Source organism: Chiloscyllium punctatum, chromosome 24 (genome assembly GCF_047496795.1).
Source record: "Chiloscyllium punctatum isolate Juve2018m chromosome 24, sChiPun1.3, whole genome shotgun sequence".
Taxonomy (NCBI): domain Eukaryota; kingdom Metazoa; phylum Chordata; class Chondrichthyes; order Orectolobiformes; family Hemiscylliidae; genus Chiloscyllium; species Chiloscyllium punctatum.
The window spans coordinates 70,954,521-70,975,630 of record NC_092762.1 but is presented as its reverse complement, the minus strand read 5'-3'; the positions used below and the strand labels follow the sequence as shown (position 1 = coordinate 70,975,630).

At 38.2% G+C, this 21,110-nt stretch overlaps 1 protein-coding gene across 2 annotated transcripts in view; it reads left to right on the top strand.

Moving 5' to 3' along the window:
• sbno2b (strawberry notch homolog 2b) overlaps positions 1-21,110 on the top strand; it is a 160,075-nt gene that overhangs the window by 14,819 nt on the left and 124,146 nt on the right. For both annotated transcript variants that reach the window (XM_072594157.1, XM_072594156.1), the window contains exon 2: positions 7,924-8,150. In XM_072594157.1, the coding sequence (XP_072450258.1) occupies positions 8,034-8,150 (117 nt within the window). In that variant the 5' untranslated portion in view covers positions 7,924-8,033. The remainder of the gene's footprint in view (positions 1-7,923; positions 8,151-21,110) is intronic.

Genomic DNA, 21,110 nt, shown 5'->3' with positions numbered 1-21,110 from the left:
TTGTACACAATACTCCAAAAGTGGCCTCACCAACATCTTGTACAACCTGAACATAAAATCCCAGCTCCTTTATTCAGTTAGAGCAATGAAGGCAAGTATGCTAAATGCCGCCTTAACTATCCTGTCTACCTGTGATGCCAATTTCAAAGAATTGTGTAGCCTACGTGTATCTGACACCACTAACCAGGGCCATCCCATGAAGTCTTGCCCTTGTTTGATTTACCAAAATGCAACACCTTGTATGTCTCTGCATTAAAACTCCATCTGCCATTCTTCAGCCCACTAGTCTATTTATAACATAGAGCAGCGATACACCACTGGTCACCGATCTCCAAGCAGAATACTTTCCATCTGCTACCACTCACTGTCGTCTTTCGGCCAGCCAATTCTGTATCCAGACAGCCAAATTTCCCTTTATCCCATACCTCCTAACTTTCTGAATGAGCCTACTGTGGGGAACCTTATCAAATACCTTACTGAAATCCATACAGAATCACATCCACTGCTCGACTTTTGTACTTGTCTCGTCATGTCCTCAAAGAACTCATTAAGCCTTCTGAGGTAAGACTTGCCCCACACAAAGCCATGCTCTCTCTTTTTTTCAAATAGTCATAAATCTTATCTCTCAGAATCCTTTCCAGTACCTTGCTTACCACAGATGCAAGACTGACTGGTCTGTAATTCCTAGGGATTTCCACTTCTTGAACAAAGGCACAACATTCACCTCCCTCCAATCAGACGGTACTGCTCCCATGGAGAGTGAGAATGCAACATTCATCTCCAGAGGCACAGCAATCTCACTCCTCACTTCCCGTAGTCCAGCCTGGACACTTATCTATCTTGGTGCTTTCCAGAATTTCCAGCAAGTCCATTTTCTTAACACCAATCTGTCCAAGCCTATTAACCTGGTCCACGGTGTTCTCATGATCAACAAGGTATCTCTCTCTCTAGTGAATACTGAAGCAAAAAATGAATGTAGGGCCTCCCTTACCTCAGACTCAGACACAAGTTCCCTCTATTATCCCTAATAGGCCTTACCCTCTCTCTGACCATTCTCTTATTCCTCATGAAAATGTAGAACGGTTTTGGGTTTTCCCTAATTCTTCCCGCCAAGGCTTCTTCCTGCCCCCTCCTAGTTCCTCAGTCCATTTTTGAGTTCTTTCCTAGCTACTCTGTAATCCTCTAAATCTGCGCCAGATCCTTGCTTCCTCAGCCTTAAGTAAGCTCCTTTTCTCTTGTCATCCAAGGCTTCTTCACCTCACCATTCCTTGCTTGTCTCCGTGGGACAAAGTTATCCAACACTTGCAACAAGTGCTCCTTAAACAATCTCCGCATTTGTGTTGTGCATTTCCAGTAGAACAATTGTTCCAATTTATACTCCACAGCTCATGTCTAATAGCAGCATAATTTCCCCATCCCAATTAAATAACTTCCCATACAATCTGTTCCTATCCATCTCGATGACTGGGAAAGGTGAGGCAGTTGTAGTCACTCTCTGAAATGCTGTCCCCTGAGAGATCTGACATTTGGCCTGGCTTGTTGCCTAGCACCAAAACCAATATGACCTCCTCCTGAGTCGGCCTATCAACGTATTGAGTCAGGAATCCTTCCTGGACACACCTGACAAAATTGGCTCCATTCAGACAATCTGAACTGAGGATGTTCCAATCAATATTGGGGAAGTTGAAGTCACTCATAACAATAACTCTGTTACATCTGCACACTTCCAAGATCTGTCCATTTGTTCTTCCATCTCTCCACTGCTATTGGGGGGGTCTATAGAAAACACCCAAGAAAGTGACTTCTTGACTTCCACCCATACTGACTCAGTAGACAAAACCTCCTCAACAACCTCCTTTTCTGCAGCTGTGATGCACTCTCCCTACTCCCCCACCCCTGTTGTTTTTAAAAATCAAACCCTGGAACATCTAGCAACCATTCCTGCCCCTGTGAAATCCATGTCTTCATTATGGCCACAACATCGTAGTTCCAAATGCTGATCCATGCTCTAAGTTCATCACTCTTATTCCTGACACTCCTTGCATTGAAACAGACACACTTTAACCCATCCCTTTGCCCGATCAACTGTGTATCCTTCCTGACAGACACTCTGCATTTTATTTCTGATAGATCAAGATCCTATTATATTCTTAGATAACCTTCTTTACCTGTCCACTATACCAATTTTGATGTCATCTTCAACCTTACTAACGATGCTTCCTAAATTCTCATCCAAAAGTTCTGAAAATTCACCAAATGTCGAAAATAGAAAATTTCCTGAAGTGAGTTCAAATTGATTTTTTTTTTCCTGTTTTCCTGTTTAGAAGCCTAAAGTGTGGTTTCCAGGTATAATGGTAGTCTCCATTAGACTGTAAGATGTGGAACAGAAGTAGGCTATTTGGCCCATTAAATCCACTCTGCTGTTCAGTGCGATTGTGGCTGATCTGATAATCCTCAAGGAGAAAGTGAAGACTGCAGATGCTGGAGATCAGAGCTGAAAATGTGTTGCTGGAAAGCTTTCCTACATTTTCCTCCATGATTCTTGATTCTCTTATTGGTTAGAAATCTGTCTACCTCAACCTTTTAATATAGTTATTGACCCAGCCTTGCAGCCCTTAATTGTACATTTTTGCGCAGATCACCACTGTGAGGGAGGAGAAAAAAACCTCCTCTGTCTGCCTGTATATGGCAGTATTTCTACCCTTAGATAAGGATAGCAGAACTCTTTCAGATCATTTTGCTGTGCTTTGATCAGGGTCTTGCACGTTTTTATCAAAACCTTGTGTCCTCTCCCAACAGCAGTACATTCATACTATCTCAGAGCTGAGTAGTGACATGGATGTTGGGAATCCTAGTTGGATTTTCTTTTTTACAGCTTCCAGCGCAAGTTGTTGTAGTACCATTCCTGCCTATCTAGCTGAGATTGTCTGTTATTCCAAAGATGCTTTTTGGGACTGTTATGAGAGACCTGGTCCATTAATGCATTACAGCGCTCTTATCATTGTGGGAACCTCAAGATATGTATAACTAAAATGTCATTTGTCTGAAATCTTTCAAACCAGCAAAGGATTTGATTGTGTAAGAACTTGGATGTTTCAGTAACATTATAGAGTGTAATGTAAATGCAAGCTATGGATGTATACGGATTAAACTCAATAGCTTCATTTTAAAGACCTTATGTGGATAACTCTCACTCCGTTTTATCCATAGGCAATGAAGAGGTCAACATTAGCTGAATTTTAATGTGGAGAAAAATAATTACCGATGAAAGTAATTGTAAAATTGTCTTTGACAATTGTTTGGAATATTTTAGTTAATTTCTTTCTAATGTTTGATAAATTTAGCAAATAAATTGTGGAGTTTCAGGATAGTACAACCTAGTGAACATGAATTAATGGTTTTCTAGGTTGAATGATAAAGCAAGGGGAATGCAGAACCAATTCTTCTTAAACACAAAATGTTGGGGAAGCTGAGCACTTCTTCAGAACGAGGAATCATTGTATTTTACAGTACAGGAGGAGGCCATTTGACACATTGTCTACTGGCTCCCAAAAGATCTACACTGCTAGTCCCATTCTCCAGTCCTATCTCTGTAGCCCTTAAATTCATCACTTTCAAATAAATAATCATCTCTCTTTTGAAACCTCGTATGGAATCTACCTCCACCACTTTCAGAAGCAGCGCATTCCAAATCCTGACAACAGAGTAAAAACAGTTTCTCGTCGTCGTGGTCCTAGTTGTCTGGCTGACATTCTTGAAATTGTAATTCATAGTTTCTGAAATGTGAGCTGAAGGAAACAGAATATCCTTTACTCAGTCAAAATTGTTCATAATTTTAAACAGCTCAGTGAGGTCGCCTCTGAATCTTTTCTGCTTCAAGGAGAATAAGCCCAATTTCTCTAATCTTTTCCACTATCTAAAACCCCTCATTCTTGGTATCATTCCAATAAATCTCCTTTGCACTTTCTCCAGGGTTTTAACATCCCTGTATTCCATTTGACCTAACCTTACTAACCAGTCTGTCATGAAGAACCTTGTCAAACACTTTTCTGAATTCCATATAGATCATATCCACTACTCTGCCCTCATCAATCCTTTTTTTTTACTTGGAAAAAAAAATGAAGTTAGTGAGACAGTATTTCCCTCGCACAAAGCCATGTTGACTATCCTTGATTAGTCCTTGCCTTTCCAAATACATGTAAATCCTGTTCCTCAAGAGTCCCTCCAATAGCTTGCCCAACACTGATTTCAGGCTCACCGATCTATAGTTCTCTGGCTTTTCCTTACCACCTTTTTTTAAATGGTGGCACAACATTAGCCAATCTCCAGTCTTCTGGCACTACACTTGTGGCTATCAATGATACAAATATCTCAGCAAGGGGCTGAGCAATCACTTCCCTGGATTCACGCAAGAGTTCTAGGGTACAGTTGATCAAGTTCCAGGGGCTTATCAACCTTTATGCTTTTTAAGACTCCCTGTCTGTATGTGAACATTTTTCAACATGTCGCTATTTACTTCCCACATTCTCTATCTTCCATATCCTTCTCCACAGTAAACATTGATGAAAAATACTTATTTCAAATCCCCCCCATCTCCTGTGGTTCCACACAGAGGCAGTCTTGCTGATCTTTAAAGGGGCCCTATTCTCTCCCTTGTTACCTTTGTTCTTAATATGCCTCCTTTTTCTTCCTTGTTTCTTAACAAAATCCTTAAAGTAACATATCTTAGGATTAAATAAGCACACAAACAAAGATGGGCAAGTGCTTAAATTTCTTAAAATAGCATGCTCTCCCTCTGCTACTCAGTCAATATATTTTATTTCTGATATTGTATATTTGGGGGAAAATGGATCATCATGTTTTTATTTCATTTTTAAATTTGAATTTTGCAGTCTTGTTAGTTTCCCCCTGTTTTTCTCTCCTAAACTCTACATAGAACTGTCTGTTTATTTTCAAATTACTTCAAAAGTCACACCACTTTAAGTTTTAAGTTTGTCAAATGGTCTTGCCAGACTTATCAGTATTGTTACAGCTCTGGAGAGGAAACTCAAGGTCTGAAAGCACTGAAATGGATTCTCAAAAATAGAGCAAAACTATGTTCTGTGAAAGTGGTCCTGTGGTGTCAAGAAAAACATGATTTTAGGGATTGCATCCTTCTTTCAGTAAGGCAGGGTTCTGTGGTTTGCATGGGCATTGGGAAGGAGTTTAATGATAAAATATCAAGAGTATGAAGTGGTTCTGAACTTAGAGTGAATGAATGAAGTCTAGAGGTTTGTGAATTGTTCGGCTGAAAGAATCTGGGATGAAAGTGTGATTTTTTTTTTTCTTTTTTGTGAGGACATGATAAGATTTTAGAATGCTGAAAAGACCCAAATCTAGCACCATTGTGATTGCCAAAATCTGGAAATATTAAGGAAATAGGCAAAACAGTCTTGGGGAAGAATATAACCCAAACCATTGAAGTGCTTTTACGCAAAAGCCCTGCACATTCACCTTATATTGGCACAGATTTCTCTACCTCTTTTGTGCCCTTGCATCATTAGTTAGTTCCTTACATTCCAAAGCATTTTTTTGCTTGTCATGAATAGATGGAAAATTGGTAGTTTTCTGATGTGTGCCGCTGTTGGAAATTTCTCTGCACTTTTCATTAGACAGCTTATTTAGTTTTAATTAGTTGTTGCATTTTATTTAACAATGAACTTTAAACGTTTTTATCTCTGCAGTTGCCAAATTAATGAATTAAGCCTCAAAAGTGATTCAAAAGGAAAATATTTTAGTTGAAGTGATTTTAAAAACATAGTTCCTTTATGGATGATAAAGACATAAATCATAGCTCTGACCATTCACTCTATTGCTGCTCACGATGCTATTTATGCTTTTTAGTAATAAGCTATGCACAATAATTGATGTTGTACATTTAAATAAGTCACTTGTTTGAAATAAAATTTTTAAGATTTCAACACCCAATTTGTTTGAAATCCCTAACAGAATAAATAGTCATATCCTTCTGTTTCATAATTACCTGTTTCATAAATTGCACACTGGGAAATTGAGACTCCTTGCTCAAAAACAGCACCTGCTTTAAAAGTTCCAATTGTTACAAGACATTGGAGAAAGAAGTGATTACACCTATTGTTTCTGCGCTGACTGTTTCAAAATAACTGTATGATTCGTGTGACAACAGTCTATAACATATTATTGTTGTTTGGGAATTTGGATTCTAAAGTAGATGAAATGTTTATTTTGGTTTTGGTTTTTTTTAATTTAAAATGAAATAGTTCAGAAAGCTATTTTGAACAGAGGTCGAGGCAACCTTTCTAAGAAAGCATGTGAAAAGCTAAATGACTCGATGAACTGCCAAGGTAGTTAATAGTTAAAACCAAGTTGAGTTTTGTGATCTGCACAGAAATATCATGGGCAATGAAAAGAATTATAAAGAAAAGATTCATAGTAACACAAGAAGAGTTTATGTTTTGAATAAGTTTTCAGGCTGTCAGAATGGAATGAAGTCTCCAAAGCCATCAGAGCTGGAGAGAATTGGGGGTCTGGTCTGATTTTTATGTCTCTGGAGAAATGGAATGAATGCTCTCTATATATAGAAAGTAGCCAAAATAAATGGTTGCAAGCTCATCCTAAGAAATTAAAGAGCTAAAATAAGTGTAATATTGAGAAGAAAAGGTTTAAACTCTTGTTTTTATTGTTTAAAATATGAAGAATTGCCTTGTATAGCTGTGTTTCTCTTCTGTGTAACAAATATGTGATCTTTATTAAAAGTACATGGGTCACCTTGTGTGAAGATGTTCAATGACTGACCACAGTAACCAAACTTCAAAAATAAAACTTGTGATCTATCAAATCAAGTTTCACTCTGGAATCTGAATTATCCGGCTTTGACATCAATTGGGATCATGGCTTCAGTTTGAATTTAATTCTTTCCTCAACCATGTTGGTTTTCTCTTCCAGTTTCAGTCCAATACCTACTCAAATTTCTGTTTTTTGAAATGGCTGAGGCCTTTAGGTGTAGACTATAATGTGTATATCATGGGACAAATTCAGTGGATAATTGTACGTTTGTGAAATATTTCATTTTTATTGTTTGGATCTTCATTTGTAGGCCAGGGATGGCAAAAAAAACACCAGTATGCCTTGGCCGTTAGGCAGAGCTGTCTACAGCAGTTCTACAGAATAACCGCCATCTTACCGAGTCCCTGAATCTTCTTTTGTAAATTGTGCATTTCAGTTGCTAAAAGAAAAGAGCAAATTTGTTTTGACTAATTATAACACCTCTTTATCCACCAGGTCACTGACCTAACGCAAGTCGACAAGGAAAATCTAAATAAGAAACCATTATTACAAAACTAAGAAGAAAGGTTACGATGATTTTTTAAAAAGTATTGAAGTTGAGGCACAAAAAGAATTCTCCTGTCTTCATTCTAAGAACTATTATGGTGATTGCAAAATAAAGAAAATCATATTCAGTTGATAATTTTTGAGATGCTAGATTTTAATAATTGTGTAAAAAAGAAAGTATTTTCAAGAGGAATGAAAATTAAATCGATTTGTGACAAATTGTAACTCACTTGGCATTATTTGTAGAAATTTTTCTTTAATAAGCATTTAAGATAATGAATAGGCTTATTATTTTTTCAGCATTAGCATTATTCTCTAAACTAATTCTGTCAATGAATTGGATTTGCAGAAGTAATAGAAAAGCTTCATTAATACCAGTGCACAGTTACAGGAATAACACAATGTCAGTTTTTTCTAATGCATAGTGATGACAAAGTATTCCAAAGCAATTGCAAATTCAGTTGTGAAATAAGAACGTCCTTTGCAAGCATAAGTTAAATTATGTTAACAATATTGATCTTCTCAAGTTTGAATTTCAGTCATTGTCATTCCTTATGTCTCCCTCTCTTTTAGGTCATGGTGTGCCAAGACTCTGGCAGATAAGATCGATTGTACCCTTTATTCTTTGTCTTTGGTACGATGCACACTTTGATCTTGTGCAGAATGCAGCTGGACAGTGCCTAATGCTTAAAGTACATTGTGTCATGGACGGACAGAATTACCAGCACATCCATCAAACTGATACTGCAATGTATGCTCTGCCAAATATCCAAACCACATTCTGCTCTCAAGCAACAGAGGTAAGTGTCCTTGGGGGTAGGTGTAGCAGGGGTGGCAGACGTGGATATGGCTAAAGATTGGGCAGACTCTCTCAATCTCATTTCTAGCTAGCGCAGGTTTTTCTGCATTTTTTTAATGGATTTGATTGTCACTGATGAGACTGGCATTTGTTGACCATTGAGTTGCACTTGACTGAGTGACTTGCTGAACAATTTCAGAGGGTCCTTAAGTATTAGTCACATTGGTGAGAGTCTGGAGTCATGTTAGGCCAGACCAGGTAATACCTCCCACAAAAGACCGAAGTAAACTAGACGGGTTTTTGTTTTACAATAAGCAATGACTGTTCTCGTGGTCACCATTACTGGGATACTTTTATATTGCATTTGAATTCCATTAACTGACTTAGTGGAATTTGATCCCATTGCCACCACAGCCTTAGCATGAGCCTCTGAATTACTAGTCCAATAACATTACAACTAAGACACCATCTCCCCATTCAACATGCAAACTCCCTATTCTTTTGCAATTTCAAATATTAGAATGGTAAATAAAAGAACCCTAATTACCATGCTGCCATTTATTCTGGAAGAAACGTTTCAGAAGTTTAAGATAAAACACTTTATTAGGGCAGGTAGAATGAAACATATGGAGTGTTCTGCATTGCTGCTGGGTGTACAGAAGTGACAGAATAACAGAAGAGATTGGTTCTTATCATTGCCATCCTTCACTATTGGTAGACTCCTTTATCTTGTATTCATTCATGTGACTTGGGTGCTACTACATTGCTCATCCTAATTACTCTTGAGATACTGGTGGTGAGCTACCTTTTTGAAGTGTTGCACTCTATATGGATTGTAGTTCCTTTGAGATTTGATGTAGTTAAATTTCTTGTTTGGAAATTCCAGAGAGCTGTCAACTGCATCACTTGGCCTGAAGGCACATACTTAGGTCAGGTTGGGTGTGGACAGTAGGTTTACTTCCCTAATGTGAGTCAACTGGGTATGTATTAACAACAACCTAGAAGCTAAGCCATCTGAATCAAGGATTTAAAGGTGCTTAATTCCTGTGAATAGACTGAGATAGGATTGGAACACCCAGTGTTGATTTATAGTCCTGGAATCTGGGTTATTAGATGGGTAGCATAATCATTACGCACCCATGACTACACTGTCTGATAACATACTGTCATGTAAAATGAGCTGTGTGTGGTCAGTATTGTGCTGAGCACTAGTGCATAAGAAGGGAATTGAAGCAAACTTTGAATATGAATGCAGGAATGAACTTAATGGAATTGTACGAACAATCTAATTTCCAAGCTTGTAACTGCTTTTAAATTCCTTGGAAATCTCATTGTTTCAAAGGATGCAAAATAATATGTAATAGTTGAGATTGGAATTTTCTACTGATTTACCAGCTTTAGAATTGCCTGAGTTCTTTGCTGTAAAATGTTGTTTAAATGATATCAGTTTACAGTCGATGTGTTCGTTCCATGTGGTATTAAAAATGATTGAAGTTACTGGATATGAATGAAGTCTTTGACAATATTCCAGCAATGTTACTGATGACTTGTGTTTCAGAACTGTTGAGTACGAGAGGTAACACTGGCACCTTTTCAGCAATGTTGAAAATTTCCCAGCTATATCCTGTCCACAAAAATTAGGACAAGTCCACCTGAAAATACTATCTCATCAGCAAAACGTTAGAAGGTATCATTGACAGTGCTGTTGGGTGTCTCTTACATAGCAGTAACTTGGGCACTGATGCACAGTTTGAGTTCTACCAAAGCCCCAGGTAAAGCCTTTATTAGAGCCTTGATCCAATCAAAAAGAACAAAACAACTGGACTCAGAAGATGAAAGAGATGAGTGGTTGCCCTTGATATCAAGGTAACATTTGAGTGAATGTGACGTCAAGGTATACAACAATTAAATTAAGAGCCCTCAGGAGTAAACCATTCACCATCTCGCATCTTCTCTGCCATTTAGTAGCTAACCTTATTGTGGACACAACTTGACTTTGCTATCCGACCCCCCCCATAACCCTCAACTGCCCGTCTAACAGAAATCTATCGAATTTGGTTTTGAATATTCAGTTGCACACCCTCCATTCTCTTGGGTGCCCAACCTGCTCAATCTTTCTCCATAAAATAATCCTTTCATTGCAGGAATCTGTCTGTGAACTGTTTCTGATGCATTTATTGTAAGGAAACCAAAATCAAACCCTGTACTTCAGATGCAATCTAATTAAGGTGCTGTACAACTGCAGCAATATTTCCCTTTTTGTTAACTCGATTCCTCATTTAATTAAAAACCAGAACATTCTGTTTGCCTTTCTAATCACTTGGTGTACCTGCATACCAATCTTGTGATTCATGTAGCAGGACATCCTATCGAGTTCTGCTTTTCCCTGCTCTTTCTTTTGCTCCTGTCCAAGTTTACAAATTGTATTCCATTTGCCAATATTTTGTCCACTCACTTAACCTCTTTAAATCCTTCTATACACTGTGCACCTCTGACAATTTACTTTTGCAACCTTTTTTTGTCATTAGGAAATTTACCGACTATGCATTGGCCCTTCTATCCAAGTTATGAATATAGACTGTAGTTCAGGCCCCAGCACTGAGCTCCATGGCACTCCACTAGTGACAGTTTGTCTAACCAAAAGTAAGTGATTTATCCCCACTCTCTTTCCTGTTTGTTAAACAACCCTTCATTCATGCTAATTCATATGTTGCCCCAAAAACATGAGTTTTTTTTAATATAGGAGCTGTTGGCATGGCACGTTATCAAATTCCTTTCAGTTTCCCTTTATCTACCTTGCTTAATACTTTGTCAAGTTAATAATATTTTGTCCATTATGATTTCCCTTTCAAAAGATCATGTTGGATATGGATAATGTATTTTTCCCAAGGCAGATATTGGGTTAAGTGACCTATAATTTTCTGGGTTTTGTCTGTCTTTTTCTTTGAGTAGAGGTATTAAGTTAGCTGTTTTCCAATCTGTTGTGCCTTTTGCAGAATACAGGGAACTTTGTATCTACAATGTCAGCAGCCTTTCTTTGAAGTCGCTAGAATGAAAGCCATTAGGCTCAGAGGACTTCTCAGAAAATAATGCCAGCTTCCTTGGTCCCTTCACATAACTGAAGTTCTTTGTCCTTCATACCATTCCAGTAATCCTCTTTAGCAACTTCGCCAAAGCTTGTATATCACCTGAGAATGTAATGCCTAAAATTTGAAACAGTATTGTAATTGAGGCAGAGTCCGTGATTTATAAAAATTTACCGTGCCTTCTTTGCTTCCGTGGTCCATGCTGCCGTTTACAATGCCAAGGATCTTGCAGGTATTTTTTAAACAGCCTTTCAGTCAATGATGTGTTAAAAACCAGACCTCTGATCCTGTAACCATTTTCAAATTTTCCCTTAATATTCCTTCTCTTCTTTCCAAAATGCAGTGCTCCATGATGATTTCCTATAGCCACTAAATTTCCACCTCGTCTCCAATAATGAGTTTTGTTTCCACTTGGCCTGATTCCCAAAATAAGACAGGAGTTATGCTGTGAAAAATCATAACTGTTTGAGTTTTAAAATGCATGTGATGTTTTAAAGCTGTTTGCTTACTTTAAAATATTGAGAATTCTTCAACTCCTTTTACACCTCTAAATTCAAATGCTATTTGAAGACAGCAGTGGAATTTTTTTGTCTGAGCATAGCTTTTCAGAGCATATATTGCAACTGTTAATGAAAATTAATCAATTTCAGACTTGTATGGAATCTCAAAAAAAAGCTGCCATTCAGCTAAATATATGCCAATGATGTCTGACCCACATGAACCATCACGTACAAACTTAATATCTGACTCATATCCTTCAAGATAATGTTAAAGTTATGGAGAACTTCTTTTCTTGTCCTAGAATTCTACAATGTCATTGCTCATTCCAAATTATTTCCAAATGTCTGAAATGGCTCAGAAGCAGTTTGAATTCTGAAACTTGATGAGTTCAGCTGGGTTAGCCATTGAAAATATAGACAACATTGATAAGGATCGTGGTCCAGACAAGTTATCACAACACGTTGCTGAAGATACAGGAGGAGGCCATTTAGCCTACCATGCCTGCACCAAAGCATTAAATGAGCATCAATATCAAGTGCCGATCTCCTGTATTTTCCCCACACTCTTGCACATTATTTTAATCTAAATAATGATACAATGTCCACTTTAATGCTCAATTGAACCTGCCTCCACCACACTTCCAAACAGTGCAATCCATACTCCAACTACTCTGGGTGAAAATGGTATTTCCTCACTTCTCATTTGCTTCTTTTACAAGTCTCTTTAAATGTATGCCATCCTGTTCTTGTTCCTTTTGCAAGCAGGAACAATTACTACTTTACCATGTTCAGCCCTCTATTTTGAAAATCTCCATGAAGTCTCCTCTTAGTTGCCTTCTCTCTAAGGAGAACAGATCCAACTTCTTCAATCTATCCTAATAAGTGAAGATCTTTAGCCCTGAAGCCATTTTTGTAAATCACTTCTGCACTCTGTCCACTGCATTCACAACCTTTCTGTGTTATGGCACTTAGAACTATATGCAATACTCCAGCTGAGGTCTAACATGTGTCTTATACAAATTCAACATCACCTCTTTGCTGTTGTACTCTCAGCCTCTATTATTAAAGCTGAGGGTACTGTATGCTTTACGTACTGCTCTCCTCACCTTCACTTTCAATGATCTGTGTACATATACAGCCAGGTCCCTCTCCTCCTTAGAATTCTACCCCCTAATTTATATTGCCTTTCCTGTTTTTCCTACCAAAATGCGTCACCTCACACTTCTCTGCATTGAAACTCATCTGCTGTTTGTCCATTGCACCAACTTACGTGTGCCCTTTTGAAGTTCTATACTATCCTCTTCACAGTTTGCAATTCTTCCATGTTTTGTGTAATCTACAAATTTTTCAACTGTCCCCTGCATGCCAAAATCTAAATAGATACTGATACATCAAATTCAAGGCAAAAAGTGGCAACTAGCCAGTTTTGTGCTATCCGAACACACCAGGGGAGTTTTATTCCTTTCAAATCACATCTCTGGTGTGACTTGCTGATTTGGAGGAGGAAAGGATTGTGGAGTTATAGGCCACTGTTTAAGAATCCCTGCCTTAAAGAGACACGCCTCCACTGCAGCAATAATCTAAAATATTGTCCACTCCTGGTACAATGTGCTTGTCTGTATAAATCCTCCAACAAGCAAATCCTGTGCAGATTTATCTTGCTTACACTTCTAAATGAGTTATATAAAAACAAACCATTCATTTTCTGCTGGTTTATTGGAAGTGAGAATAGATGTTGTTACAATTCAGTTGTTCTCAGAAAAGCATAAACCCAAAACAAGTAACCCTAAAACAACACATCAATGAATTTATATCAAAATAGTACATAGTGCAGTGTTTGCCCTTGTCATCTCGCTGTGAGCACTGCTAAGGTAAATTTGCTAGTTTTAACGTTTTCATGCAATGTGGGTGTTTTTGGCATTTGTTGCTTATCCCTAATTAACCTTGAAATAAGTGAGGCTGAGCCATTTCAGAGACAGTTAAGAATCAGCTATATTGTTTGGTTCTAGAGTTAGATGTAGCTGGACCTGGCATTGATGGTAAATATTTCTTCCCGAAAGTGCTTTAGTGAACCAGATGGATTTTTATGACAATCAATAGTTTCATAGCCCCATTACCGAGACTAGCTTTATTTGGAGATTTACTTGTAATTTTTTTTAAAATTTCAGATTTGTCAATCGAATTTAAATATCACATGTTGCCATGGTTGGATTTGAATCCATGTCCGCAGTGCATTATTCTGTACTTCTAAATTACTTGTCCAATGCCAACCATTCTCTCCATTCTTCATGTAGAATTTGTAGTTTAAATGTTTTTGAGTGCTTATAGAAAATGTTCTGGTTTATTCATATTTTTACCTTCCAAAAGCCCAAGCATAATCTAAAAAAATTTCTGTTATTCACGTGCTTCACTTCCAAAATATGCAACAAATAAGCAGTGCAATAGCTACAGTAAATTGGGCAGTAACTATAGCATCAACTATGGTAACAGTATCTCAAAACAAAGTATTGCAAAAGAAAGGAATTAAGAAGATGAGAACAACAATGTAAAGTGGAGAAGTAGTTCAACATGTAGTGAACAATAAAACATTCTCAGCATGCATGGTAGCACTACGTAGGAAAACTAGGTGCTGACTTTTCATGCGTGATGTCTGGCTAGAGTGCTTCAATAATCATAGAAATGTAGAAAAGAGGAGCAAGATTAGGCCATTTGGCCCTTCAGTCCTGCTGTGCCATTAATTATGATCATGGTTGATCATACAACTCAGTAATCTGTTCCTGTCTCCCCCCACCCCCCGATAACCTTTGATCCATTTAGACCCAAATGCTACATCAAACTCCTTGAAATCATCCATCACATCTGATTTGGCTCAACAGTTGCATTGCTACCTTTGAGACAGCAAATTTAAGACATGCTCCAGAAGTTAATTATGTTCTCTAACTGAGTGCTGCATGATTGAGATGCTGTCTTTTGCGTGAAATATTGAGAGATCCTGACTGCCCTCCTGAGAGTCATAAACTTTGTATAAAGAAGATCAGAAGAGTATTGGTGACCTGGTTGACAGTTGCTATTCAACCAGTACTGTTAATAATAGGTGATCTGGTCACTTATCTCATTGCTACTTGTGGAATTTTGTTATGTGAAAATTAACTGTCATAATTTGTAAATTATAACAGTGACTAGACTTCAAGCAAAGTGAAGTGTTTTGGGATATCCTAAGGCTGTGCAAGTTCTTCATGAAAGAGAAAAAAATACAGGAAATTTCTTTATACATTTTTAATCACTCCTCCTTGGAAGCTTTGTAATAAAGCCTTATGAATAAAACATTAGAGCCTGACCCTACTGTCACATTTCAAGGGAAGGACACAGGAAAACAATGTTGTTTTCTGACTTTCAAAACATGTTTGTTTTGACATAACATTATGCATTATAATAGTCGAAACAGATTTTCATTAATTTCCGTGTGAGTTTGTATTTTGAAGTTTTCGCAATCACATCTTAAGTTGCATCGTCCAAGGCGCATCACTTTTATATGTCCAAATAGATTTCCCAGCTAAATATTGGCAGTAAGATTACCTCAGATTACAACGGGATTTTGATGGGCTGAGAAGTGGCAGATGGAGTTTAGTTTAGATAAACGCGAGGTGCTGCATTTTGGGAAAGCAAATCTTAGCAGGACTTATACACTTAATAGTAAGGTCCAAGGGAGTGTTGCTTTTCCTTTATTGGTCAGAGTATTGAGTACAGGAGGTGAGAGGTCATGTTGCAGCTGTACAGGGCAATAGTTAGGCTACTATTGGAATATTGCGTGCAATTCTGGTCTCCTTCCTATCAGAAAGATGTTATGAAACTTGAAAGGGTTTAGAAAAGATGTACAAAGATGTTACAAGCGTTGGAGGATTTGAGCGATAGGGAGAGGATGAATAGGCTAGGGCTGTTTTCTCTGGAGCGCCAGAGGTTGAGGGGTGACCTTATAAAGGTTTATAAAATCAAGAGGGGCATGGATAGACAATGTCTTTTCCCTGGGGTGGGTAGTCCAGAAGTAGAGGGCATGGGTTTAGTATGAGAGGGGAAAGATTCACGCAAAAGGTGGTGCGCCTATGGAATGAGCTGCCAGAGGAAGTGGTGGAGGCTAGTACCATGGCAACATTTAAAAGGCATCTGAATGAGTATATGAATAGGAAGGGTTTGGAAAGATATGGGCCGGGTTCTGGCAGGTGGGACTAGATTGGGTTGGGATATCTGGTCAGCATGAACGAGTTGGTCTGAAGGGTCCGTTTCCGTGCTGTACATCTCTGACTCTAAATGGCCAAAATTTGATCTCGGACCCTCTTGAAAGAGGTGAGAGACAAAGAGCTTTGTGGAAACAATTCAAGTTTGAAGCCTTGCCAGTGAAAATGGCTACCTATGATGGAGCAGTGGAAATCTGGATTGCACGAGACTGGAGAAGCACAGTGATTTGTCAGAATTGTCAATTTAGAAGAAATTGCAGACATAGTAAGGATGAGTAGGTAGGTTATGAAGTTGGTAGAAAGGATGCAGTAAAGATTTGAGCTCACAGTTCCACGGATGAGGAATGTCAGTCACGTTGATAGGTTGAAGAAATTGGGGTTGTTGACTTGAAGAAAAAGATCAAGAGTGGTTTTGATAGGGATATTCAAACTCATATAGTCTAAACAGAGTAAGTGAGAAATCTTTTCTGTGGGCAGAAGGATCTAGAATCAGAAATGATTTAAGATGATTGATAAAGGAAGCCATGATGTCAGGAGCAAAAGCGTTTGAGAGCTGTTTAATGGTTAGACTGCATTGCTTGAAAATGTGATGGAGGGGGTGTTCAATCATTGGTTTCAAAGAAAATTGGATTATCTGAAGGGAAAAAAGTGCATGCCTCTAATTCTGCAATCATTCTCTCATGTTAAAATGGATCATTTTAAGATTGGAAGCTAAGCTTATCAACACTGGACATTTGTCTCTCCACTGTCTCACTGATCATGATTTAAACCAGCCAGCCCACAGAAGGGCATGAGCAGTTGGAAAGGAGAAAAGTAATGTGTGTTAATTATTACTATTATATTTAAAGCCTAATTTTGATCTGTCTTGTGTTTCATCAAAGAGCATGAATGTCACATTTAATTTTTAAAAATAATTGATGTAATGCTTTCTGATAAATCTAGCCATTCTCAAACAATTTTGTTTGGTTATTTTTGGCTCCTTATGACTGGAACCATTTCCTGACCAAAGGCTGTATGAATTATCACCTGATCACTCAGTTCAGCAAGAATGTTGAAGAGATGTGAAGAAAAAAATTTTTAGTAATTTTTGGAGAGGCCACGGGATATTTATAATGTCACTGGAATAGTAATCCAGGGCTGGAAGATAATGTTCTTGGGATATTGTTTGAGTCCCACGATGGAAGATGGTAAAATTTGAATTCAGTGAAATCTGGAATTAAAATCAACTCTAACGCTGACCCTGTAACTGTTATAAATTGTCATGAAAGCCCATTTAATTCACTAACATCATGATAATCTGCCCTTGTTATCCAGGAGGAGAAAGTGAGGACTGCAGATGCTGGCGATCAGAGTCGAAGAGTGTGGTGCTGGAAAAGCACAGCCAGTCAGACAGCATCCAAGCTCGGCTGATGAAGAGCTTATGCTCAAAACGTCGATTCGCCTGCTCCTTGGATATTGTGTAACTGGCTGTGCTTTTCCAGTACCACACTCTTTGACTCTGCCTTTCAGCCTGGCCTACTTGTGACTCCAGGCCTTTAACAACATGGTTGACACTAACTGCCTTTGAATTGGTTAAGCAAGCCATTCAGTTGAAGGGCAGTTGGGATGGGCAACAAATGAGGCTTTACCTGTGATATCCATACCCCAAATATGATTAATAACAAAATCTGCATGCATGTGTTTTGTCTTTGACCCATGCACCTTCCCACGATTTGAAGGCTGGCTATTAAAGGGAATTGTGGATGTCAGCCTTAGGCCTATGAATCTGGCATTTTAGTCTTCTTATTGAAAAGGAGAAATACATGTGCTTATTCTAAATGCTTATTATAGCTCATATAATGGATCAATACTTAAAATATCCATGTAGGGCATTTCTAACACTACAATGTAATGTTTGTTTATTTTCACAAATAAATCCCCAAACATTCTGTTACGTTTAACTTGAAGCTCAAATTTCTAACTTGCAGCTATTAAAATAACCTTTTAGCTTATGTGTCTCTCTTTTGCGAATTGCATAATGGACCTTGGTTATGCAGATTCCTGAAACTGAAGTAATTTGTGTTGTCTCCATGTTTTGATCTTTCTGTACCTAACATGAAGAAGCAATCATGACTGATCCTTTGGAAGAGAGAACAGAATTAGTTTGATTATTAATGCAAACTTGACAATGTTTGAATTATTTTGCATGTGAACCTCTGTGGTGGCATTGTCTTTTACATTGTGTCGAGATCTTAACCTTCCATTTGCTTTAAACTTAATGTGATTAATCTAAACAATTAGCAACAGTGCACACACACAAACAGTTGGCACCTTGTTCTTTCAATATTTAGAGATGATTTAATATTTGAATTTCTACTTTAGATTTCTGAAAGAAGTTTTATTAGGATTATAGTGGTGTGAAAGTTTTCAATATTGAGAAACTTTTTTTGTAGAGAGGCATCATTGATTTCAAGATTACTGCCATTTGCATAAGCACCTCTTCCTCATTAAATCCTTGGTCAGTTAGGAATGCAACTCCTAGCCTCAGGGAAGTTTTAGATTTGATTTACATACAGCACTCTGGAGATCTGCATCTGCCTTGTAGAAACTTCTTTGAAGCATTTCCCCAATTTCCTCCTTCAGGTTTTGGTAACTACTGTATTATGTTCCTATTAACAAAGTAAGATTCTGATTTCCTTCTATCTTTTGCCTGCCTTGTTATTGAGATTGGATATGGCAAAAATTGTGTCAGTAAATTCCTGGTGTTATCCTTCTTACCTGCCTAGTTAAGTTTGAAGGGTTAAAATTGATCCCCTAAGTTGTGGTTGTTACTCATGATCTGAGATTTTTTTTAGATTACTTAGTGTGGAAACAGGCCCTTCGGCCCAACAAGTCCACACCGCCCTGCCGAAGCGCAACCCACCCATACCCCTACATCTACCCCTTACCTAACACTATGGGCAATTTAGCATGGCCAATTCACCTGACCTGCACATCTTTGGACTGTGGGAGGAAACCGGAGCACCCGGAGGAAACCCACGCAGACACGGGGAGAACGTGCAAACTCCACACAGTCAGTCGCCTGAGGCGGGAATTGAACCCGGGTCTCTGGCGCTGTGAGGCAGCAGTGCTAACCACTGTGCCACCGTTCCGCCCATAAATTGTCCAGTGCTAGAAAAATATTGATATAGACTTCAACGTAGAAGGCAGCTAGAACAGAAGTTGCTTCTGTTTAATCTTTGAAATGTAATAATAGGGTAAATTATGAAACAAATATGAAACAAATTTACCTGATCTGCCATCAGCACCATTATTAAAAGCCAATTTCCAAACCTTGGAAAATGCTGTGTAATTATTGTTTCCTTACACAAAGTTGCCTTGATCTTTGCTGCAAAACTGAATCAGCACCCTGGTTATGCATTCCTCTCATTATACAGTCTGTTTCATTTTTGAACATCTCTGTGCAGAAACCTAGAGCTGTGCTGAGAGTAGAATAGAACTATAATAAAATCTTCTCATAATTAGTTAAACATTTTTCACATTTAAGACTTGAGTACCTGCATCATATAGGATGAACAGTTAATGTTTGGTTAAGGCAATTTAAAATATTTGGCATGTGTCGTCCGATTTCTGTATCAGTTGAAGCAAGCACTCAGAGACACAGCATGGCTCTACCTTCTAATTTATTCTGAGCCCTGGAGAGAGAGCAATCACCTGTGTGCACAAGGACACGAGTTGTTGGTCTTCTCTCGAATACCAGGTTCTTAAGGAATTATATAGTCACTTACATGGAGCAGTATCTAAATAGGGCAACATCTAAATTGATTGGGTGACTGTTACAATCAGCAAGCATCAACAATAAAGATTAAGCCATCTGGCATTTCACAATAGATGTTCTTCACCTCATTAAACCACTTCTCTTTTCTCCTGCACCTCATTGTTTACTGCAAGTTCTTATCTGGTCAAAGTCATGCTAGCTAAGCTTTTGTCAAGCGATCCTAAACCTAACTCTTTCCCTACCTCCTCATACCTTATACAATTTCTCATTTCCTTCCTTTTATCATTTCATAATAATCACCTAGATGACGTGACCATCTTATTCATAAGAATCTTACTGCCTGTATTTAAGCAAGTTATTGACACAACATACAGTGATTATAACAATAAAAATTATTAGTCCACGCAGTAGATAGAATCTGCAGAATGCTCCCATGTGGAAAGAAAAATTTACCAGTAAAGTTCTTAAATCCACAGTCCTTCGTTACCACTCCACCCCCTCTAAGTCGAGTAGAAATAAGCTAGTTATCCAAGATATCCATCAGTAAAGTCCAACCTTAAAACAAAATCCAGTATGTTCTTCTGGATCACTCCACGGAGAAATCTGAAAGGCAGTTAAATACTTAACAAAACTGACAAGACTTCCATCCCCTTGCAGAGATGCTTCAGATGGAGGATGCTAGCGCATCTGAGCCTGAAGCGTGGTAGTGGCAAATGCAGCAACAGGCTAGGTGAATGCAGCATTCTTTTCTGCTTCTGCTCCTGCTCTGCTGTCAAGTGTAACAAAGCCAAATGGCGGTGTTGATGTTAGCTTGATCAGTGAACCATCATATCCGTTAAATGATTGGAAGAGAAGGTAAAGCTCACATGGTTTAATGTCCACAGAAAAGCCACTGACAAAAGGTGTATGGACCTCCTCTTCACTGTTGTTAGCTACTTCACTTTTCATGCTCATGACTGGGGAGCTGATTGAATCCTTTGAATCAGATTGTGGAGGGGCAGGCGGTGGTCCGAAGGTGTCCTTTACCTGTGAATGGAGAAACTCTAGAGACAATGTTAGCTGCTGAAAGTATTTTTGCATTTCCTCTTTCATTCCTTCCTTGCCAAGGTGGGTATCAATATGAAGACAGTCACGCATTTAACTACACTAGATCATGTCTGCCTATTTCAACATTCTTATTCGTCTTGAAGTCTGTTACTCTGTTCACTATTGATGACATTATCAAGTTTAATACAAGCCATAAACTTTTAACTTGTACTGTCTAAACAATTCAGCCCATTATAAAAAACAATCAGTGGTCCTAAAATCAAATGCTCTGGGAATCCCATGCAGGTTATTCAAAAATTATTTTCCTTTGAAAATTAATACTTGGCTAATATGAAAGCT